Source organism: Typopeltis vanoorti, chromosome 13 (genome assembly GCF_054136105.1).
Source record: "Typopeltis vanoorti isolate ZY-2024b chromosome 13, IOZ_Tvanoo_1.0, whole genome shotgun sequence".
Classification (NCBI taxonomy): Eukaryota; Metazoa; Arthropoda; class Arachnida; order Uropygi; family Thelyphonidae; genus Typopeltis; species Typopeltis vanoorti.
This window is the reverse complement of record NC_143561.1, coordinates 9,047,854-9,072,275: the sequence shown is the minus strand read 5'-3', so window position 1 is coordinate 9,072,275 and position 24,422 is coordinate 9,047,854. Positions and strand designations below refer to the sequence as shown.

The 24,422-nt window shown below is 36.0% G+C and overlaps 1 protein-coding gene across 1 annotated transcript in view; it reads left to right on the top strand.

The window, feature by feature from the left end:
• Positions 1-24,422, top strand: part of LOC150099925 (zinc finger RNA-binding protein-like) — a 174,094-nt gene that overhangs the window by 18,292 nt on the left and 131,380 nt on the right. The window contains exon 2 of the mRNA XM_090403122.1: positions 13,640-13,817. Coding sequence (XP_090259248.1) covers positions 13,640-13,817 — 178 coding nt within the window. The remainder of the gene's footprint in view (positions 1-13,639; positions 13,818-24,422) is intronic.

Here is a 24,422-nt window from a genome sequence, read left to right as displayed (position 1 = left end):
TTAGTTTAATCCTTTATCCAAGTACAAACAAACTTCACGTGCAGACTTTGTTTATGTATGAAGTACTAAGGGTTAAACCAAGAATAAAGATGATACTTGCTCAGCAACATCCACGTGGAGATAACTGGAGTTGCTTAGTGTGTTGTGTGAATGTGTAAGGGAATTGGCCTTACCCTTGACCATGCAGTTTGACTCAGCCCTGGCAGAATCCCAAGAGAGTTGAAGGAGGGTTAAATAGTACCAATGCTTAAAGGTAGATCCAAAACAAAGATTGAAAATTACAGACCTTACTATCTCAGAAGAGGTGATTACAGTTTTTGGAAAAGATAGCAAGTCAGAATTCAAGAATGGGTGTATGAGAACATATTTTAGAGAGCAGCATGGTTTTGCCAAGAGAAAGTCTTGTCTTAGCAATTTACTCTGTTTTTATGATAGTGATGGTAGATTTGGATCAAGGCAATGCCTGTGCTGTTGTTTTCTTGAACGTTGCTAAAGCATTCAGCAGGCTGCCACTTTATAATCTGTTAAGTAAACTGGAGAGAATGGGTGTGGAATTTGTGAATGGATAGAAGGATGGTTGTCAGACATCAGAGTTGTATGGTGAAGTAGAATTAAAGATACAAGTGACTGATAGTATGCTTAAAGCTTATTCTTAGTCCATTGCTGTTTAATTTGTATTAATAATATTGGAAGTGGTTGAAAGATGGATATTTAATGTTTGCTGATGATACTAAGTTGAGGGGGATAGTAAGAGATATAAAACCTTTAGGATACCTTCTGATGTGAGCAAAGGATAATGGTTTTGCTTTCAGTGTAGCAAAATATAATTATGCACTTCGGATTAAAAAACTCAATCTGTACATAGTGATGGTTTCACTTCTGGAAAATCAGATTAGGATACGCATGGAAAGGCTTGGAACATGGAAAGTTAGTCGATCTCTGGCACGGGCAAGCTGGTTTTTCCTCCCGGAAACTCAGGTTTTTCGTCCTGTAAACTTAAGAAAATCGACCATAGAACCCACATAATTTCAGACATTAAATATATTGTGTCAGGGACCACGAGATGGCAGCACATTTGAGCCGTCTCTCTTCACTGTGTACCGCTTAATTAGTGATAGCCTTGGGCCATCTATCTCTGATTGGTGCCAGTGGAGATTGAACTGCCCACTCAGTCTCCAAAAGTGTGGCTACATACTATCTGCACCAGGTATCATACTTGTTCTTGAATTCATTCACACTACTCACACACACAACATCCATTGGCAAGAATTCCATTCATGCATCCACTGAGAAAAATCTAGCAATCACCCTCTTCATGACGTAATTCATTCTCAAGTTCAAAGGATGTCCAATCCCTAACCCCCATAAAATGAAAAATTCCATCTACTGAAATCCTTCATGATCCTTTCAGAAGTTTGTGAGTCTCAATCATAACACTTCCCTTTTTCCATGTTTGCTTGTGTTCTGCAGTTCACAAATTTTTGATCTGTTTACATAATCAGTATCGTATTTACTCGAATATAACTCTCACTTTTTCCCCCAAATTTAAAGTTAAAAAATTGTGGTGCAAGGATTTTTGAAAGTAACGTTTTTCAGAAAAAAAATAAATTGACATAATTAAATCCTCAGTATTCATTATAATTTATATTTATAATTGCTCATGTTTATAAAATGAATGCATTTAAATTTTAATTATCAACATTATTTATGCGATATATTTATATCTTCAGCAACAGCCTTCTGTAATTAAAATAAACAGTTTCATTATTGCTTGCCCTTTTATCATTTCAGAATCATGATCTTTGAGTTTATAACTTGAACCTTTCTCAATATTTCAGGCAAAAATGATCAGTAATTAGTGATAATTTAATAATGAGAAGTGAAAGCAGAGTGCAAAACAGACATCAAAGGTAGGCTGGTAGAAACCATGCTTCAAAATGATTGGTGAGGTATTAACAAAAGATCCTGTGACTCAACAACAAAGGCAAGCTGACGATTGTTGAGTTGAAATGCTGATTCTCTTCAACCGAATTCCAAAATATCTGAAACCACCATAACATTCACTATCTATTTCTTAGTTATAAACTTTTTTTGTGTGTGCGAGGTATAAATGACACCTTTTTTCATAAAGTAAAATCAGGGGTGCGAGATTTACGCAAGGGCAAGTTATATTCGAGTAAAGATATTCCACAATCATTTTTTCTCTCTCCCTCTACCCCCCACTGAATCAGAATCAGGAGAATCATAATTGTAACTGAATGTCTTTATATTGCATCACTCTATGGACCAGATGACCTCAAGTTAATTTGTAGATATCAGGTTCAAAATGATGGTTTCCCATATATTTGGCAAATTAATACCCATACTTGTTGATATGCTACAGCTAATGCTGATTTTTTACTAAATAATTTAAGGAAATTACAACGTCAACTAGGATATACATTAAAATAAATTTTAATATACTTCAATAGTTCGGCAACGTCACGTTGCCATTTTCAAGAAAATTGAGAACAAGACACGTGCATGCAGGCACAACAAACAGTAAGTGGGGAAGAAAAAGCAGGAAGCTATTATTTCTCCTGAAGTCCTGATGGTGCCCCCTAGCGGGCAATGTTGGTATTCTTGGGAGATTGGGCTGAAGGTCTTCTGATTTCCCAAATTTGAGGCAGTCTCATGCAGCCAAATTTGTTGAGGTTTGGATTGTTTCTTAGGGCTGAAGCTGATTCCATGAAAAGCCTTTCATATTTGTATTTACTACGGTGTATTATCATGGCTTTTTTCCACTGTATTCTATGGCAGGTATCCAGCGCATGGTCAGCAAGACCAGAGTGGCTGTATTGGTGAAACCAGATGTAGTCCTTGTGTTCTGAAATTCTGATATTTGCTGTCCTGCCTATTTGGCCAAAGTAGGACAGCTTACAGCTGCAAGGGACCTGGTATACACCAGGTAAGTCTTTGGGGGGGGGTCTTTAGTAGAGCAGATAAGGGATGCCAATTTTTTATATGGTCTATAACAAGAAGTTAAGTCATGTTTTTTTTTAGGATTTTCGTAATTTTTTCCGAGGTGCCTCAGATATAGGGTATGGTGATGGATTTAGAGTAATCCTTGTTGTGTGTGGGGGGGTTACTGGTTTCAATGTTTTTTTTTTGGGGGGGGGGTAGCCATTGGCTGAGAGAGTATTGAGAATGTGGTTTAGTTCTGTGGTTAGGGCATTGCCATTTGAGCAGATACGTTTAGCCCTGTTGTGTAGTGTCTTGATGACTCCATATTGTTGCAAGGAGGGGTGGTGGGATTGTTGGTGAATGTATCTGCCTGTATGGGTGGGTTTTCTATAGACTGAGAAAACCAAGATTCCATCAGGCTGGTGGGTGACTAGTGTGTCTAAGAAAGGAAGGCAGTTGTTTTTTCCTTCTTCCAGGATGAATTTGATTCTGGGGTGTTGGTTGTTTAAGTGTGTTAGGAAGGAGAGGAGTGCATCGGAGCCATGTGGCCAAATAGCGAACACATCATCAACATAGCGAAGCCAAATGGTTGGTTTTGGTGGGGAAGAGTTTAAGGCTTTCTTTTCAAGTCTCCATATAAAAGTTGGTCAAGGGTAGGGAGAGTGGAGAACCCATGGCTGTCCCCTCCATTTGTTTGTAGAAGTTTCCTTGCCAAACAAAATAGCCTGAGTTCATTGTGAACTGAAATAGGGCTGTGATATCAGGAGGAAATTTAGCTTGGATTAACTCTAAGGATTCTTTGAGTGGGACATTTGTGAATAAGGAGACGACATCAAAACTGACCATTATGTCAGTGTGTTTGAGTGTAAGGTTTTCTATGCTGGCTTTGAAGTGGACAGAGTTTTTTGTGTGTTGAAGGTGTGTTGCCAGTATAGTGTGAGAGAGCTTTGGCCAAATGTTTTAGTTTGTATGTGGGGGAATCAATGCCATCCACTATGGGACATAATGGCACATTTTCCTTATGTATTTTTGGGAGTCCATAAATACGAGGGGGGGGGTATGGAGTTAAATGGTTTTAATTTGTTAGTGATTTCCACAGGCCAAGAAGTGACCTTAAGGAGCCCGTGGAGTTTTCTAATTTGTGAGTTGGTGGGATTGTACCTGATAGGGAGGTAAGTAGCCCGATCTAACAATAGAGCTTTCAACTTACCTGTGTAATTCTTTTGGTTAAGCAATACTGTGGCGTTCCCTTTATCAACTTTGGTGATTATTATTTTCTTGTTTTTCTTTAATTCTAGTAGATTTAATTTCCTTACTGGGCATGTTGGCTTTTGGTGGTTTAGCTTTGGTCAGAACACAAGCCACTTCCAGTCTAATATCATTGGCGATGTGGTTTGGAAGGTGTCATATCCTGCATTCAATTTGTATCATAATATCTTCAGCAGGTATTCTTCTGGGCACAATGGCGAAGTTGTGGCCACGTGTGAGGGCGTCGAGTGTTTCAGGTTTCACACTGACGAAAGGTTGACTACCGTTTCGGTAGGAAGTTGTGGTTTCGAGATCGGTTTCTTTTTTAAATTTTCAAATTTTTTTATGTTGATCTCGTACTTTTTTAAATTCTTTCTCCGCTACAGTGCACGAGATGTCGTATAAAATTTTTATATGGTCTGTAACAAGAAGATAAGTCATGTTTTTTTTAGGATTTTTGTAATTTATTATTAATAATAATTTTAACTTCTTGTTACAGACCTAGTTGATAATGTATATCCTAGTTGACGTTGTAATTTCCTTAAATTATTTAGTGAAAAATGCATAACCGACGTCTAAGCCTTTTCACGAGAATTAATGCTGATTTTAAAAATATAAAAATAGTCTCTCAGACCTATAACAACTTCTATGTAATATCGATGTTTTTCTCCATCTAATCCTTTATGGAGTATCCAGAGCACGGTCTGCTAATCTTGATTTTCCATAGAGTTGATTGCAGATGTAATGTAAGAAAGGATTTATATATGCCTGGTGGACAATATTTAAATGGTTTTGGAGTAAGATGTTTGGAAAAAGTGTTGTTTTGTGATTGTGACTGGGGAACTAGCATCATCCTTAGTAGCATATGCAGCACATTTTGCTCAGCTTATTTTTTAGTAGATATTAGTGAAATTGTTATATATTTGGCATTTTGTTTATTTTTGACTAGTTGTCATATTGTTTAGCAACTATTATTAAGTGATATTCTTTTCACATTGATGTTGACTGATCAACGTGTATTTTTTTTTTTTTTAATGTTGAGCCCATACACAAGAAGTTGATCAGACTATATTACTGTATAAATTTAGTGCAATGTATCATGTGTTTAATGTATTTATTGCTGAGAGTAAATGGTTTGTAGTATGAGAGAGTGAGAATGGAGAAAATATTTGTCAGAAATGTTTTGTAAGAGAATATGAGAAATGCAAGTCACAAAAGAATGAAGTGACTGATAATAAGTACAAAGCAGGATTATCAAGAGGTTATGGAGAATGTAGTGGAAGCAGTGAGTGATGGTGCATGAAATACGAATGAGAGTTTGAAGGAAGTGGATGATGATATGCTAGTGCAGACTAATTCGAGGACAAAACGTGAAGTCGGGTGGTTGGAGAAATGATTGGCATGTGGTACAGAAGAATGCAGAATGAAAGAGTGAATGGGAAAAGCATAAAAGTGTGAGAGACTGGGAGAAAAGAGATAGTATTGTATGGGGATTCGATGATAAGAGTGCTTAATGAGAAAGTGACGAAAGCATGTTTTCCAGATGTGAAGATAAAGGATATTAGTGATGCAGAGCGAACAAGTTGATTGTATTGGCTGGCACAAATTATTTGAAAGGTAAGAAATATGCAATGAGAGAAGATATGAGACTTGTTAAGATCAAGAAAGTAAAGATTGTGAGTCTGCTGCCTTGGTATGATAGGACAGAACTGAGAAGAAAGGCCATGATTGCAAATGAGAAGATTCTGCAGGAGGAATGGTGTACAGTTAATTAATGTATAGAGTGAATTTGATGGACAAAAGGATTTATATCTGCCCAGCAGACCACATTTTAAATGGTTTGGGAGAAAGTTGTTTAGTGATAGTGTGGTAGTGCAAAAACAGGTAAAACTAGAGATATTAGGTAGGCTTACCATGCGTCCCGGTTAGAAGGTAATCCCGGCCAGTTTGTCATTTTGTCCAGGTTATTTGGTAAAAATTTAAAAGTGCAGAATATACATGTAGTACAAAAAGTGCAGCCTCGGAAAATGGCGATTAGGCAACACGAATACCCTACTTTGACTCTGGCCTGTACGTTGCGTCGCAAGTCATTGTTGGCCATGCACAATCTTAGTTGAGTTTTGATTGCGAGTCTGTTTCTTTTCAGCGTGTTGTTTGTGATTTTTTTTTACTTCATTAAATTAATGTAACCCCAAAATTCCAAAAAGAAACTGTGTTTATGGATGAATTAAAGGATTATCTGTTTTTGAAAAACGTTTGTAGTCATATTGACAAAGTGAAATGCGAACAGTACTCTTCGGAATTTTCTGTGGCTCATCGTGGGCATTCGGACATAAAAATAATCACTTGAGATGTACGAAACATTAAGGCTAGTCTAGCAGTGGCAGGAATTTCCTCTAAGATATTGTCATATTTTAAAGGTGCCGATTCAAGTGACAAAGAATTTTTAATAGCTGCTAAAGAAGCAACTTTTGCATTTCATGTTGCTATTCACAATCTCAGCTTTAAGTCTGCCGATTGTTCATCTAAATTGATATCAAAGCTCTTTGAAACAAAGTTTAGACTGGGTAGAACAAAATGTGAAGCTGTCATTGTTAATGTGATTGAGCCACTGTTGTTTCAGCAACTTTGTGAAGATTTAAACAAAACAAATTTTGTGACGATATCAATTGATTCTTCCAACAGGAAAGAAATTAAAACTGTACCATGTGTTGTGCGGTATTTTGCACCAGATTGTGGAGTAAAAGTTAAACTTTTAGACTTTCAATCAGTTCCGGGTGAAACTGCAGAAATACTGATAAACCATTTAATGTCAGTTTTGAAAACTCATAATATAACAAAAAAAATTATTGGATTTTGTGGAGATAACTGCAATACCAATTTTGGAGGTGTAAAACGGAGAGGAGAAAACAATATTTACAGTCAATTGAAGAAGGAACTAGGAAGAAATATTGTGGGCATTGGTTGCGGTGCTCACATCATTCACAACTGTCTTCAAACTGCAGTTGATATTCTACCTATTGAAATAGAAGCTTTAGTAGTCAAAATTTATAAATATTTCAACATTTACACGGTTCGAGTCACTCAACTAAAAGCGTTCTGTGAATTTGTAGATGTAGAGTATTAAAAGGTTCTTGAACATGGCAACACCAGTTTTCTTTCACTACTTCTGGCTATTGACAGAATACTTGAAACCCTATGAGGGACTGAAATCATATTATATTTCACAAGAACACTGTCCGGTGATGATAAAACAGTTCTTTGATAATGATTGTGGTGCAATGTATTTGTGGTTTGTGCGCGGGCAATTCAAATTGTTTAACAAATCTATATTGATTATGGAAAGTACAAAAGATATGATGTGCAACAGATATTGTCATTTAACTTAGAAAATTAAAAACAAATCTTGAAGAAAGGTATGATAATTTACCTCAAGAAGGAAAAACTTTTTAGAATACTGGAAAATAATGGAATTATTAATACAATACTATAAGAGTTTACAAAATTTTTTGACCGATGTCTTTCTTACATTGAGCTTTGGGAAAACAGTTTTGGTGGAGCAGAATCTTTTACTTGGATAAACAACAATGAATTAATTTGGTTGGAATTTGAAGCTTCAGGTGAAAAAAAATTAATGAAACTTGCAAATAATGCAATAAACATGGATGAAGTGGTGATTGGAAAAGCTTTTTGGTCGGCAAACTATGACATTTTGAAAAATACAAGTTGCAAAGAAAAATGGATACAACTATTCAGTCATTTCAAAGAAAAGAACATTTTATTCCCCAATCTTGTCCAAATTATAGAATACGTTTTTTTCAGCCTGCCTTCACCTGTTGAAAGGGTATTCTCAATAATGAATAACATATGGCCTGAAGAAAGAGGTAGAATTGCTGAATCAACAGTAAAAGCTGTATTGCGCTGCAAACTTAATAGTGAAGTAAATTGTAGTGAATTTTTCGACGTGATTAAAAATAACCAAGAATTTTTAAAGAAAGTTCACACTAGTGATAAATATTAATAACTTTTTAATAATAAGTTATGTTCAGTTAAGAGTAATTAAAATTATTACTACGAAATGTTGTTTTTCGTTAACCACTGTTATTTAGCCTTTAGAATCATTAGTACTTAGCGTAGAAGGCGTTACTTTCTGTTTTGAGCAAACTCTCAAAAATGTCCCGGTTTGATTAAAAAAAAAAAAAAAAAAAATGTATGCAAAGTCTAATATTAGGGAGGATGAAATCAAGCATGTATCTGGCCAGCCATTTGATAATCAAGGATGGGAACAGTAATGATTATGGCACGCTGAACAGGATTTCACAGGTCTCTAATTTAAATTAGTTGGTAATGACATTACACATGGGTAACTATGGGTACAAAAGGATGTTGAAATGCATGTACACAAATGTAAAAAGTATCAGGAATAAAGATGAGAAGTTTTTGGCATCGATAAGCTCGATTTGTCCAAAAATTATAGGCATCAGTGAGACCTGGTTGACTGAGAATGTAAAAAAGGTATTGCATTTTCAGGGAGAATACAGGGAATAGAACAGTATGTATTGTAACAATAGCTGCAGAATTATGGCCAACAAAATTAAAGTTTCAGGATTTTAGGTCTGGAGTAGATGGTTTATTTGAGGCTGTCTGGTGTGAGATAGAGGCTGATGGCCAAAATACATTGTTGGGCACATGTATTGGCAGATTAGCACAATGAGTGTATGCCGAACAATTATGGAAATTGGATTTATATAGTTAAGGGATAATTACATGAAACAAGTTATCGAGGGAGAAGGGGTTTGAGGGTGTTGGATCTGATAATAGCATCAGAATATATATCAATAACCAAGGTCATTCTCCATTTGGGGAGAATGACCATGCTGTCTTGTTATGGGAAGTTGCCAAACACATGGAGCTCTCTCTGAGGAAGGGGTTTATGTTCACCTATAAGGCTGGATTGAGAGACAGGTGTCATATCAACATTGAATAAGTATGAACAGGAGGTGTTCAGCATATTAAAAAATATGAATGTGAACACTGTAGTGTTATTGGATGGCTTATCCCGTCTACTGCATGAACTTTCAAGAGAATTTGCAATTGCCTATGACGAAGTTGTTCAATCTAAGTCTCAGCTCTGGCAGAGTTCCAAGGGAGTAGAAAAAGGTGGCTCCAAGACAGAGGTAGCAAACTAGACCAATTTATATATTGGGAGTGGTTAAAGTATTGGAAAAGTTGGTGAAAGGTAAAATACAATAGTGGGTGGGTAGGGATGCAATACTTCTCTACAGTGGGTAGCATGGCTTTGTAAAGGATACGTCCTGTCTTGATAATTTATTCACATTTTATAATAAAGTAACAGCAGAATTGGATAAAGGTAATGGCTACACCATGATACTGCTCAACTTTGCCAAGGCATTTCACAGAATACCACATGGAAAACTGTTACAAAAACTGAAGAGGGGAGGGGGGCTGACAGAAAGACACCAGAGTATATGATGGATTGGAGTCTAGGAGAATGATGGTGACTAGTAGAGTACTTCAAGGTTTGGTACTAGGGCCACTACTCTTTAATTTGTATATCAATGACAGGGAAAAATTTAAGGGGTGGGGGGTATTCAGTTGTTTCCTGATGATGCAAAACTGGGGAGAGCAGTAAAGGTGGTGTCCCTCTATGCATACAGTAGTATGTTTGAGAACTAAAATTCTGCTGTAAATTTAAATTAAAATATATCTCATAAATCATCATCAAATTCCTGACATGTATCCTCAAGGGATGTACAGGATATGATAGTACTACGTGAAAAATTTTACATCATTACTAACTTCCTATCTACAATTTTCCTCCAAATCAATCTGCTACCTGTCGAGAATCCAACATTGTCAGATCTTATATTTCTATCTTCTAAGGCACTTTTTACCATATCAATCCACCTATATCTTGGTTTTCCCTCTGGATTGTTTTCATGCCAACCTGGTAGAGAACACTTGTTTTGCTAATCTCTCCTCCCATTCTGTTTAAGTGACCATACCATCTGAGATTATCTCTGCTAACACATTTCCTGGATGCTAACAATCTCAAGTTCTTTCCTAATATCCTTGTTTTTAATGTGATATTGCCACTGATGCCATTTGATGTCCAATTTTAATATCAGGTTTAATACCAAATATCAAAACATGCCCATATGGTCTGCAGACTAGAAACAAGTTCATTTTTGTCTCTTGGGGCAAGAAACTAAGAAACGTCTTCTTGAGGAGATGTTTCTTAGTAATTCCCCACAAATTCTCAGTGGGCAGTAAATCTGGTGAGTTTGCTGGCCAAGGAATTATATTGATTTTCCTTTCTTTAAGCCATCTAGTAGTGGTCTCGGAAGTGTGACAAGAAGCTGAATCTTGCTGAAAAAGGAAATGATCATCGCATAAATCTATCGATGCTAGTAACACAAAGTGCTCAAGAATTGGAATTGACTCTTTTGTACACAATACACAGCCTACCTGGATCATCTGCAGTCATACAAGCCCATACCATGACAGGTTGCAAATTTCAACAAACATTTCATGCATTCATTACCAAATGCTTCTTGCTTAAGATGGTAGACATGTATCCCTTGATGAACATGAGGAACATAAACATCCTTTCATTTACCTAAAAAGTATCTTTTTCCAGTCCTCTTGATCTCACAACAATCTTTGTTTACACCATCACACTTTAACTTTTGCTTGGAAGTCATAAGCGGTTTCGTCTTAGGCACATGCAATTTAAAACCTAATTCGTGAAGTCGTCTCAACGTTGTAGATTTAGACACATTCACACCTAGTTCTTTCCATCTCCTGTGAAAATACCTTATACTTCTAAAGCGGTTTTCTTTGTAATATTCTTCATTCTCTCCTCTCATCTGGATTATTTTAAACTCTGGTTATTAGAATATCTTGTCTATTTGTGCTTGCTTAAGAAAATTTAATTCCATAGCTATGTTGAGTTTGGTCTTTGTGTAGACACACCATATGAAACTTAGCTTCAGATATATCACTTGTTCTAACCATGTTTAGCAAATGATTAACTGAAATCCATGCACAAGCAATTCTTCACACACAAGTCATCCTCGCAGCTACTGAAATATGTGCTTCTCTATGCTCTCCTCAAAACCAATTGGAAAAATTTGGAATATTCTAATATTTTGAACCATGTTAAAAATTATTCTAATGTTGTGAATGTTTTCAAATAAGTTTTCTTATAATTTATATTTAATTTTTGCATGTTTATATAATCTATAAAGTACGTAGATTTAGATTATGCTAATTCATATTTGGTAATAATTATTTTCTATGCAATAAATTAGAATTGCAAATCTTTCAACACATTTTCTGTGATTATTCTAATTTTTTGATTCAGAGGTGTATTTTTTCATGCTTCAGACTAACTTCAACACTAGTGGTTATGATAAAAACTGGTCATAGCATTAAACTTATGACTTGACCACTTCTGGGAACACTGACACACACACACACACACACACAGAGAGAGATGTAGGCAAAATAGAATATACGTATTTATTATCAAATTCCTGATATGTATCCTTGAGGGCGAGGGGAATATACAGGATATTATGATAGTATAATCTGAAAATGTTTAATTTTGTTGATCCAAATATAGCTAAGTTCATCATGTTTACAATATTGATTATCTCAGAACATAGATTTATCTTGGTGAATTAACAACCTTCCACAAGGAGGGCTGTTCCAGAGGATTTTGGTAGGTAGAATACAAGAGAAAGAAGATAAGCAGTTTTAATGAATAGGGATGTTGGGCAGTTGCTTCTCTTGTTTTAACATGCCTAACAGAAAGTGGATGAATGGTTTTTACATTTAGGTTCTATGGACCACTACATGAAAATACCTGTAGAAAGAACACATGTGAAACAGATTTTTCCTGCACTGCTTCTATAAAACTTCTTTAGCAGATTGTTTATCATATTTACTATCTTCTGCCTTTAGTCTGTCTATAGGAAGAATTTGATCCTAAAAATGGTGACAATCTGAGCAGAATTGAGATGGTTATCAAACCTTATAAAGAGGGATAATTATTTTTATCCTTACTTATGTTTTTCATTATCAAGGTGCTCTTTGCCCACTTGTGTAATGCCTTCCAAACTTGTCTGCTGTCGCCCGAAATCCATGGCCTCATCTGTTTCTTGCTGCACAATTTTTTCATCTCACCATCTTTGTGTCCTGTCTTATTTTTCAAAATAAAGATTATGCTGAAAATTGCCAGACAAAATTCACGAACTAGCAGGGGTGACTGACAGATGTACACCCAAAGTCTTATCCTGTTCTGGTGATATGACGTGAGATTAGCACTTTAACATTGTAAAGAACTGTAATCTACAATAATTTTAGGTTTTCCTTAAATCATGCTATACTTTGCAAGAGATTTGGAAAGTGGTATTTTTTGAGGGGTGGGGAATGGATGGACATATCACAAGGCATTTTCTTAAACATATTAGTTATATATTAAATATTTCTCAGTTGACTTATTTAAAATTTTTAAATATGAATACATCCAGTTTGGATGTATTCAAAATATGGTTGTCAGTTTAATTGTGATTTCTTGTTATACAAATTATAATTCATCTGAATTTTAATAGCAGAACTTTATATATTCACACTTTTTTGTATGGGATGGGAAGATTCATCTCTACCTGACAACTTTGAGCAACAAAGATATTGTCCTGTTATAATTTGACTTCTGGATTAATTTATTTAAATGCTAAACTTATCAGTCTTCTATCCATTCTCTTTCTCTAGATTTCCAAATGAAGCTGTTCATTTTTGATCTGGGCTAACATGCCCAGCCCTATTTCATTTTAACTGTTGGGAAAAAAAAAAAAAAAAAATCAAAGCAACTAGAAAGCATTGTATATTTGGGATAAACTATCTTGTAAGGTTCAAATGTTTAGTTTTGAGATGGATAATCTGGAAACATTTATATTTTAACTATCTAGAGATTAATTAGTGAACGATTTCAATCTTCATCTACCAAGCATGATGGCAATCTCACAGTTTGCAATGAAACTCATCTATCATTTAGACACTTACAAACATCCGTACCAATGTGGGATTTGCACCAGTCCTATCGATTAAATAGTGAATATGCTGTTAACCAGACTGACAAATTTAATATTTATATAAAAATGAAGCAATATTGATTTCAAAATTTTGTTGCCATTTTGTGCAATTAATTTTCAGATAATAGAAAAAGGTAATTTTGTTTATTTCTTCCTTAATTTGATGGGAATGGTCATCTTGCATAAAGGAATGGCCTCCTGTTATTGGGAATTGTTTTCTGTGATTTTTCAAGAATTTTTGGATTAATCCAACTTATCCAGAAAAATTTAATAACATGGATAATAAGATTTGTAAAATACAAATAGTATTAAGTATCTTTTTGTTACAGTACTGCACCAACAGCAGCAAGCTATCCCACAGGACAGGCTACTGCAAGTTATGCTGTTCAACATACTGCACAGCCATATGCTGCTGCAGCAGCACCAAGGGCAAGTCAAGCTACCTATGAAACCTATCAGCCTGCAGCTCATACAAGCACAACATATCCCTATGCATCAAGGCAGCAGGTAACAGTTTTTATATATGATCTTCTCAATGCATTTCTTGCAGTTTATATAATATATTAAGGATTTTGTAAATCCGTGGTTCTCAAGCTCTTTACTAAATTGTGTTTAGTATATTTTAAATAATTATTAAAATTTAAATATTTATTTAACTCTTAGCTATTTATTTTATCTGTGTTAGTGGTTTGGTATCCATATGCATAGTTTTATAGAAAATTTTGAAAATCTAAAAGAATAGCAGTGGTTTGATATTATTATTGCACAGACACCTCCATGGAGCCTTGAGACTCATTGTGGGAGGTCCAAACTATCAATGCAATACAATATCTATCATACCTCTCCTTGAAACCATTAACTGACAAAGCACTCACAACTGATTCAGGCAACCTATTCCATTCATTCAGCACTCTCCAAGCAAAAAATCTACTCCTCACACCCTAGCTAACCACACTGTCCTAAGTTGCAGGTGTGACCTTGTTCTGACCCATCTAGCCAAGTTCTGAAACATTTTCTCTTGCATCCATCTTATAAAAGCCTTTCAGTAACTTTAATGTTTTTATTATATACCCTCTTTTGCTAACCAACCAACTTCTGTAGTCCACACACCCTCAATCTATACTCATAGGAAGCATTTCACGGACCACTCACCATCTTGGTCACTTGCCTCTGGATCCTCTCCACCACTTCCTCATCCCCAAGAAATCCAGATGACTAGACCTGAGAACAGTAATCCAGATGTGGTCATATTTTATAAAGAAGAACTTCCTATCTCTGCTTGTTATTGTGTTCTTCAATAACCAAGTAAACCTGTGATCTATCCTGGCTACTTCAGCAATATATCCACTAAACTTCAACTCCATCTACTATTACTACACCCAAATTTTTGGCTTCATCTCTTTCCTGGTATATGGTTCCTTCAGTGTATGATACACAGTTTTTAATCTTTGTATCCCAAAATACAGGTAACCCTCGTATAACGCAGTACTTATACAATGCAGTTTCGATATAATGCGGTCTACAAATTGTAGTAATCCTTTAGACCTAATCCTAGGTCTACAAATTGTAGTAATCCTTTATCTTTTCATATATTTTTCACCGTGTGACTTAAAAATCAAATTTTATCTTCGTTAAATTTGCGTCTGCCCATATCGTGCATGTAGTTTATAAAGTAGCAAATTTATATTGTGGAAAATACCCTTTAGCATGCATGCATGTCAATATTGTTGTCTTCGTTTTCTGCCAGGAAAGTGCATTAAACATCATAAGTGTGTTAATCTCAAAGCTGCGCACTTCATTTTCTGGTGAGTTACATACAATATGTAATGCTTTTTTATGTAAAAATTTATTTTTATAGTAATGGCCACTTGTGAGTGGCAAAATTTTGCAATATGATTGAAAACAAAATTAGTGAATTAATTAATGGGAAACAGATTTAAATGAGAAGGAACTGGTACAATTAATAAATGATGTCGAATCAAATGGTGGGGAAAATTCTGCTGAAGATTCTGATTGCGATGAATCCGTTAAAGAATTCAGTTTAAAGAAATTAGCAGAAGGATCGAGCTTGGCAAGAAAGTTAGGAAGTTATTTTTCAGATAATGATCCCTCGATGGAGCACTCTTCACGAGAAAGTTGGATATTTGTTTAGCTCCATATTGTGAACTTATTAAAAAAATTGCAGCATAGTGGTAAGCAAGATCTTATTAATGACTTCTTAGTAATTCAACCAGTCGAAGTATGCAACGAGAATTATACAAATAACGTCCCAAGAGATTTCACGAAGTTTAGATACAATTTGTAATTTTATAAGTTTATACTATGTATTTGTTTCTAGTTTGTTTTCTTAACTTCCATGAATTACATGAAATTAAATAAAAATATTTTTTTGTTGGATATGTCATTGTTGTTTATATAATTAAAAAAATGATTTCATAACTTAACTCCCTACTTTTTCTATGTGATCTTAGTCTTGCATAACACGCCATTTCTATGGAACCTAACATCCGCGTTATACGAGGGTTATCTGTATATAACTTTACACTTTTCCTCATTAAATTGACATCCATTGTTTTGCCCATACAGTCAGCCTATTTAAATCATCCTGCATGCTTCCTACATCACCTCGATTAACTATTACTTTACTGAACTTTGCACCATCAGCAAACAACTGAATATCTCTCTTCAAATTATTTCTTATATCATTTATGTACGAATTAAACTGCACTGGTCCAAAGACAGAACCCTACAGCATCACTAGTTACCTGCATTCTGCTCCTGTATACAGTCTTGCCATAAATACTGTTATAACTTCTGCACCCCCCCCCCCCCATGCTGCCCACAGAATTGCACGAGCCTGTTTCCATTAGTGACACTGCACAGTCAACATCATATGTTTAACAGCAGGGAGAGTGAGTTATCTAGCTCTACAGATTAACAGGCAGTAGAGATATTATGAGAACCATATAGCTGGAATACCACTTCACAGGGTTGGAATGCAGCCACATGTTAAAAATGCTTGAGATGAGTAGTTTTTTTTTTTTTTTTATTGGACTATTAACTGTTATAATGATGCAGAAGATAACATATTGGACTGCCAAAGAACAGGTTATCTGCACATTCGGATGCAACAGCTTCTGGGAACTGTGAAGGCACACCTCTGCCTTAATCTTGTGAGAATGCAGAAAGTGTCATAATAGATGAACATTTTGTAGAGGACAATGTCACATGTGTTAACTGATGACCTGGGGGTGAGAGCCTATTGTCATTTTACTGGACACTTCCTAACACCACAACTTATGCAGCACAGGGTAATAAAATCAAAGGCACTTCTGTCAGTATGCAAACAACAGACACAGAGATATCCTCTTCACAGATGAGAAGATTTGAAAAGTCATTTAACTGCCAAAAGAATCAGGTGTATGCAACCTGATTATTTTGGCAAACAAATGATGATATGCAACCCAGATGGTTGCATATCATCATTTGCCATAGCACCTAGGATTCAGAGGTCATCACCACACATCAGTGATGGTTTGGTGGTGGTGGGGGAAGAGTGACATCTGGGAGGGGGGGGGTATCCATGTTTCCTTGAAAAACACCTTGTTTCATGGTAAGCAAGGACCATACTACAGTGGTTGGAGGCAAATGTGCCCGACCACATATCACCATCTGATTAGCTGTCTGGAAGTCCTGATTTGAGTCTGTTGACTTTAAATTGCTGGAGCTTGAGAGAGAGTAGCCTGCAAGAAATGACACCCCAACATCACCATTCTGAAGGAGATTTGGAGTGAGCAGTGGCAGCATTTCCATTGGATGTTGTGCATGCCGGCATCTATGTTTTGCCTAACAGACTTCGGGCATGTATGAAGGCAAATCGGTTTTCAAGTTGTAACTGTATTCATGTCAATTAGGTTCCCTTTTATCCATCCCCATTTGTTGCAGTTTGTGTACCAGCTTTCCATTTGGTATTCTGTCAGACACCTTTGCAAAATCCAGTAGTATCATTGTGTGGCCATTCCTTTTATCCAACTTAGTTGTCATTGTATTACAAAAAGTTAGTAGATTACTAAGGCATGGCCTACCCTTCACAAAGCCATGCTGACACTCATAGTATTATGATATTCATGTTGGAGGTTTAATGGAATATTTACAGCACTGGGAAAGGATAAAAACTAATTTTAATGCTTCCAATATTTCGTATGTCACTGAGACATCTTCAGGGATTACAAATAACTCTTGTAATACACACTCGAATGCAACACAATACTGAGACGTGGGTGACTAAAGTCTTATCTAGGTGGCACCTAGATTTATTGATAAGCTTTGACATCACCTCACTGTTTACCAATATTCCCTTAAATGACACCTTAACACTCTTAAAAAATGTTTTTCATTCTGATATTCTAGATCTCTTCCTTTGCCATCAATTCTGGTTATTTTTCTTGGAGGAACGAAATGTACAGTGCATGTATGTGTGGATCCCCCTCCCCCCTGCCAATTTTTAATGGAAATTTTGAAAAACGAGCCATAGACTCCACCTCTCTCAAAGCTTCTATCTGGCTTAGATATATAGTTGATGTGTTCTCTATTTGGCCTCATGGCTTAGACACTAAGTCTTTTTTTAAGACTCCTTCCTCAGCCACCTCAAGAGCCTACATCCAAGAATCCAGTTTACAATGGGGAAAAAAGTAATAATAATTCACCCTTCCTTAGTAACACGCCTTCTTAATGGTGACCTTTTCTTCACTGTATATAAAAAACCTACTCGAGATACATTCACAAACTCTCCCACAATCTTTGTTCCAGTGGAACCTTCCTTTCCAATGGCGACAGTGATTACAGAATTAAAAGAATCAGTTCTCTTCCCCCCATTCCCCTGGCTATCTCCAGAAATGCCATCACCTTACCCTACATCTGTGACACATCAGAAAAAATATCCAGATCCTTAAAAAAAGTACAACCTCCAAACAGCGTTTCAACCCCACCGTAATCTTGCTACCCTTATCTGTTCTTCCAAAGATCAGCTCCCCTCTCAGTGCCTGGAGTATATAAAGTACCATGCTCCACCATAGCAAATTCAACAAAGAAAGACAGTTTTTAGAATTTGTGGCAGCACTCAGAAATCAGCCGAATTTAAATAAATACGGTTGCATAAAACTTCCGAAAATTCAGGAAACATTAATTATCAGAGATCTCACTTTACGTCCTAGGCCACCTACAGACACCATAAAGGGTGCACGACCTAGATAGGACTTTAGTCACCATCTGTTCACTTAGTATTGTGTTGTATTCGAGTGTTTGTTACAAGAGTTATTTGTATTCCCTGAAGATGTCTCGGTGACTGAGCAAAATATTGGAAGATTAAAATTAGTTTTAATCCTTTTCCAGTGCTGTAAATATTCCATTAAACCTCCAACAACATGTCCTCACAGCACTTAGCCTCAACACACAGTATCATATCCTTATTCACCCATCCCTGAATTCTCTTTGTGACCAACTTTTCTATTACTTTAATCACCACTCCTTAGATACTGACTGGTCTATATTTTGCTATCACAGGCGTGGATCCTCTTTTCACTCTCTTAGTCTTTGCCAGAGCTGATAAAAGCTATTCAAAAGATAAAAGACTTAAAAGCTATTCAAAAGCATCGCCAGTTTTCATGCACATTCTTGTATCAGATTCTGCAATATACTAAGTGCCTACAATTCTTCAGTTTCTGTTCTCAAATGTATCAACAGTATTTTCATTTGGATAATAAGAAACCTCTGTCGAAAATAGAAGAAACTAGTGGCCCCACCTGTTTTGTATCTTTTTGTTGTTGAAAGCGGCAACCTTCATTAGTGTTGTCAACTGTTTATGACATTTGTTTCGTTAGAAACCGAGTTATAGTGCCAAGAGTGACACTGTATTTTGATGAACGGTCGGTCATCACGATATTCATGCCGTACGCGATGAATTCTTGCTATCAATCACTTCAGAATTTCGAGATAAAACTCACAATTGACTGTTTCACCAGGCTGAACGAATTCTTTGTGGATAATGTCCTTGGAATCGTAGAAACAAATCACTGTTGTCTTTACTTTTGACTTCTCCAAGCGACTTTTTTTTTTCGGATGCCATTCTCTTCTAGTGGTCTCCACTCAGCACTCTGATGCTTTGTTTCGGACTCATACTCAAAACGGATACCATTCTCTTGTAGTGGTCTCCACTCAGCACTCTGGTGCTTTGTTTCGGACTCATACTCAAAACGCCACGTTTTGTCACCAATAACAATCGCTTCAAGGAAGTTTGAGTCCTTACGAGCGGTTTTAATGAGGTCCTTGCTGTGTTCAATTCGATACCTTTTTTGGTTGTCAGTCGACTTGTGGGGAACAAATTGCGACTTCAATTTACGAAGGCCCAAACTCTCGGTCAAAATGTGTGCACAGTTTTTTGGAATCCCCAATTCATCTTCAGTCAATCTCACAGACAATTTCGGGTTTTCTTTGAAATCACACACTTTTTGGATGTTAACTTCGTTCAGTCCAGTTTTTTGGACGGCACAATTTTCATAGTCCTCAAGCGTCTCACGACCACTTTGAAATCGCTTAAACTTGAGTACGGGATAAGCATTCATCACCGTATGCTTTTTTAAAGCATTTGCGTTTCGGTAAAGCTTTTACCAAGTTTAATACAAAAGTCAACCGCAGCTCTCCGTTTGAAACTCATTTTCTGACCTTTCATCAGAACACACTGTCACTCTTGGCAGTATAACTCAGCTTCTAATGAACAACAGGTGGCGCCACTCGTTTCTTCTATTTTCTAAAAGTTCGGTTTCTTTTTGGACAGGGTGTATATTCTTTCAAAATGGTGGTCACTCAGTAGTCAACAATTTTGTCTGCCTCTGTTATCTCTTCCATCTGCACTCATTAAAGTTATCCTTCCATAGTCATTCTTCATCCTACTTGTCACATAACTAAAAAAACTATTTTTTGGCTAATTTCTCCTCATAAGTGTTTTTGTCTTCCTTATCATGCTGGTATCTCTCTTGCCCGATCCTTGTGCTGTTCATGAGTTAGTTGGCCACTTTCTCCTTATACAACAAGAATATCCCCTAATTGTTTTGAGCAGTATATATCATTCACAGCTTTTGTTTGCAGCTCATGCTTAATGATACTATTCATCCAACTCTTGACCTTGGATATATACAATGCTTTCTCCCTTCCCTTGCAGATCTTTGTCGATGTATACTTGAAGTTGCTTCCTAACTGTATAATAATCACCTACCTTGTAGTTTCACATATATCCCCTTCTTAACTGGAATTTCCATGTTTTGGTACTTCCTAAGTCAAGACCACATGATCACTTTCCTGAATCAGAGGCGATGTAGCCACCTTAGTAATAGGATCTTCTGATCCTATATCATGTTCCAAACTTGTATCCTGAGTCCCTTCTGTAACCTCTTGCTTCAAGTAATTATCTCCCAGTAAGTGTATAAATTCTGTTTCTTTCCCGAAGTGATCTTTCCCATTTTCAATCTAGAACTTCGAAGTTGAAGTGCCCATAAAAAGTATTCAATGAATGCTGACATACTAAGTATTTACTTTTTTGTTTTAAAGTTACATGTTGATCAGCATTCATTTTGACAAAATTACGGAGACTACTACTGTGTTAAGAATAATGACTTTGAATTCCCAACATTTCCTCTTTCATGATACGGTCATCTGGATCACGTGTGTGTATATACATACATTCGCAAACGACATTACAATTCAAATGGTAAGCGAAAGAGACATTAATTTGATCAGCTGTAATTCTACTAACCTCACTTAGTTTTTTTATTTTTTATTTTTTTTTAAAATCTACATCAGAGCTATATCCTATATTTTACATGGCCAGAAAATAAATTCATGTTCTTTTATTATAGCAAAAGTGATCTAATCAATAATTTATCAATTGTTATATTAAGGCTGAGAACCTGGAGTGCTACTGTCCTAATTAAAATTTATAATGACCTCTTAGAACAAAAGCTTATGTGGATAGCATGTGTCATTTATATTGTTTCTAGTTTTAGATGATCGTTATTTTTGAGATTAGGGTAGCCGATTAGAATTTCACAAGCCTTCTTAAATTTGTGCTCATACCAAGTTTTGGTTGTAATTTGATGAACAGTACCTTTTCAGTCAATTCTGTGTAGAGTATCCAGAGTATGATCAAAAAGGCCAGATTTACCATATATATATATATAAAGGGATAGCAGATAAAATAAACAGCACTAAACAGATACAACATTAATGCCGCCTTTAAACATCCTGCCAAATTAAAGAATTTATTCAACTTTTCCATAGATCTCCTTCCTTCCCTGGCCCATCCTGGAGTATACTGTATTCAATGTACCTCTAACTTGCCATATATAGATGAAACTGGGTGCACAATCCTATCTGGAAAGGAACTTATCAGAAAGGACAAATTTACTAGTTAATGCCTAGGCCATTTTTGCTGCATTAAAAGATAATTTAAATTTGTTCTCTGGCCATGTAAAAAATAGGATTGTGCATCCAGTTTCATCTATATATGGCAGGTTAGAGGTACATTGAATACAGTATATTCCAGGATAGGCCAGGGAAGGAAGGAGATTATGAAAAAGTTGGATAAATTCTTTAATTTGGCAGGATTGATAAAGGTGGCATTGATGTTGTTTCTGTTTATTTTATCTGATATCCTTTATATCTACTCTATACTATAAAATGATAAGCTGAAATTGGCAACGGATGTGACGTCGGCTTGAAATGGATGTAGGCTGTAACATTTTTGTCAAGTTATTTGAAACGTCTTGAAGCTACCCTGAGCATTGAGTCATTGGAATTCAAGGAGAACCGGCCTACCAGTCCTGAACGGGAGGGGGCTTTTGAAGAATTGACACTGGCTACCCTGAGTGTCAAGTCATCAGAATTCAAGGAGAACTGGCCTACCAATCCGGAATATGGGGGTGGGGGTGCTGTAGGCATTAGGGGGCAGAGCCCCCCTTATGTGTGTGTGTGTGTGTGTGTGTGTAGTGCTTTATTTTCTATAAAAAAGGTGCCGGAACTCGCATCTTGTTAAGCTTTTTATTAAAGAAAACGATATTCAAATCTTAATTTAAATGAAATATAAAGAAGCTTTTGCTGTCACAGAATCGCATAAATGAATTAAATATAATTTATCTTCAGTATTTTTTTATTTTAGACATGATCTAATGTAAAATTAAACAAACAAATTATAATATACAACCAAAGACCAAATATAAAAGCAAAAGTAAATTTGTAAAAACATTATAATTTAAGAGAAGTTCATAGTGTTTTCCAACGTTTTTCCAATTCTCGTCGAACAAATCGTCTCGACTTCTTTCTTTGCTCTTAGTATCTAAGGCCGAATGTTGTCCTCTAAGTAACCAGATCAATATACTTTGAAGGATCGAAAAGTCTTAAAGGTGGTCCAACGAGTTTGATGAATAAAAGTGCCGAAACTGTTTTATTCTTCAATGAAGCTCTTGTTGGGGTGATAATTAAATTCATTTGCGAAAATTGCATTCACATTCACTTGATGAAATAGGAATGGTATTCAGAGTATGTAACAAACGCAATAGTTTTTCTGGGTATGTCTTATCGAGAATGTATTCACAGAATCCACGAATCATTTCTTTTTCATTAAGTTGCAGTCGGATTGATAAATTTCTAATTTCTGCCGCTTCCAAATGTTAGCTGAGCATCAATATCTTCAGGCTAATGTTTTTGTCAAGCACGTGAGCCCAAAGTGCTAGTTCAACATCTTCTCTATCAAGCCAACTCTTTCAATTTGGTATAAAATGTTTTCGGGTCAATAGGAGGATTATTTTTTGGAGCTTTCTCGTGAAGTAAAACTCCACAAAAGCACAGATCACATACAGCAGCTGCAGAACATCTAAAATTCTGTCTTCTTTCTTCAAAAACTTGTATATAAGTGCATTTATTTTTTGATTTACCTTGTAAAGGTTCTTGCCACTGTCTTGCAAGTCCAAACTTAATTCAGACAATTCTTGGAGAGCGTCACACATCAATCCTAGATCTAATAAAATGTCTGTAGATGTTATTTTTCTTCTTAAGCCATCATAAGTACATTTAACATTTTTATCTCTCCTAGGATCATGCATCACATCTTAAAAATGATGCACTAGAGATTCAAAATTATTCCATACAGCTAAAACTGAACAGAAACTTGATGACACCCATCATCATCAAATTCCTGCCATGTACCCTCAAGGGGTGTACAGGATATGACAGTACTACATGAAAAAATTACATCATTACTAACTTCCTATCTACAATTTTCCTCCAAATCAGTCTGTTACTTGTCAAGACTCCAACATTATCAGATCTTATATTTCTATCGTCTAAGGCACTTTGTACCGTATCAATCCACCTATATCTTGGTCTTCCTTTGGGTCGTTTTCCTGCCAACCTGGCAGAGAACACTTGTTTTGCTAATCTTTCCTCTCCCATTCTATTTAAGTGACCATACCATCTGAGATTAGCTCTGCTAACGCATTCCTGGATGTTGACAATGTCAAGTTCTTTCCTAATATCCTCATTTTTAATATGATATTGCCATTGATGCCATCTGTTCACGCCTCTAATCTTTCTCAGGACTCTCATATCTGCGGTCTCTAGTCTTTGGTCAAGTGTTTTACTTCTGACCCAGCTCTCAGATCCATAAGTTAAAATTGGTTTGAACACAGTCTTGTATACAGCTAATTTAGTGTTCCGACTAATTTCTTTCTTATTCCATATGAATTTATTCAATTGACTTCCCACGATACCAGCTTTGCTGATTCTGTTGTCTATTTCTATATTTAGTTTACCATCTTCAGTAAAAATTGTGCCTAAGTAGCTGAAATGTTTTACTTGTTCCACAGGTTCTCCATTCACAACACAGTTGACATTTTCAATGATTCTGCCTATTTTCATTGTCTTTGTCTTTTTATTGCTGACCTTCATACCATATCTATTACAACAGCTATTCAATTTAGTCAGAGAATCTTGCAGACTTGTAGCGGATTTATTTAGAAGTATAACATCATCCGCATAAAGCAAAGAGCTGACATTAACATCTCC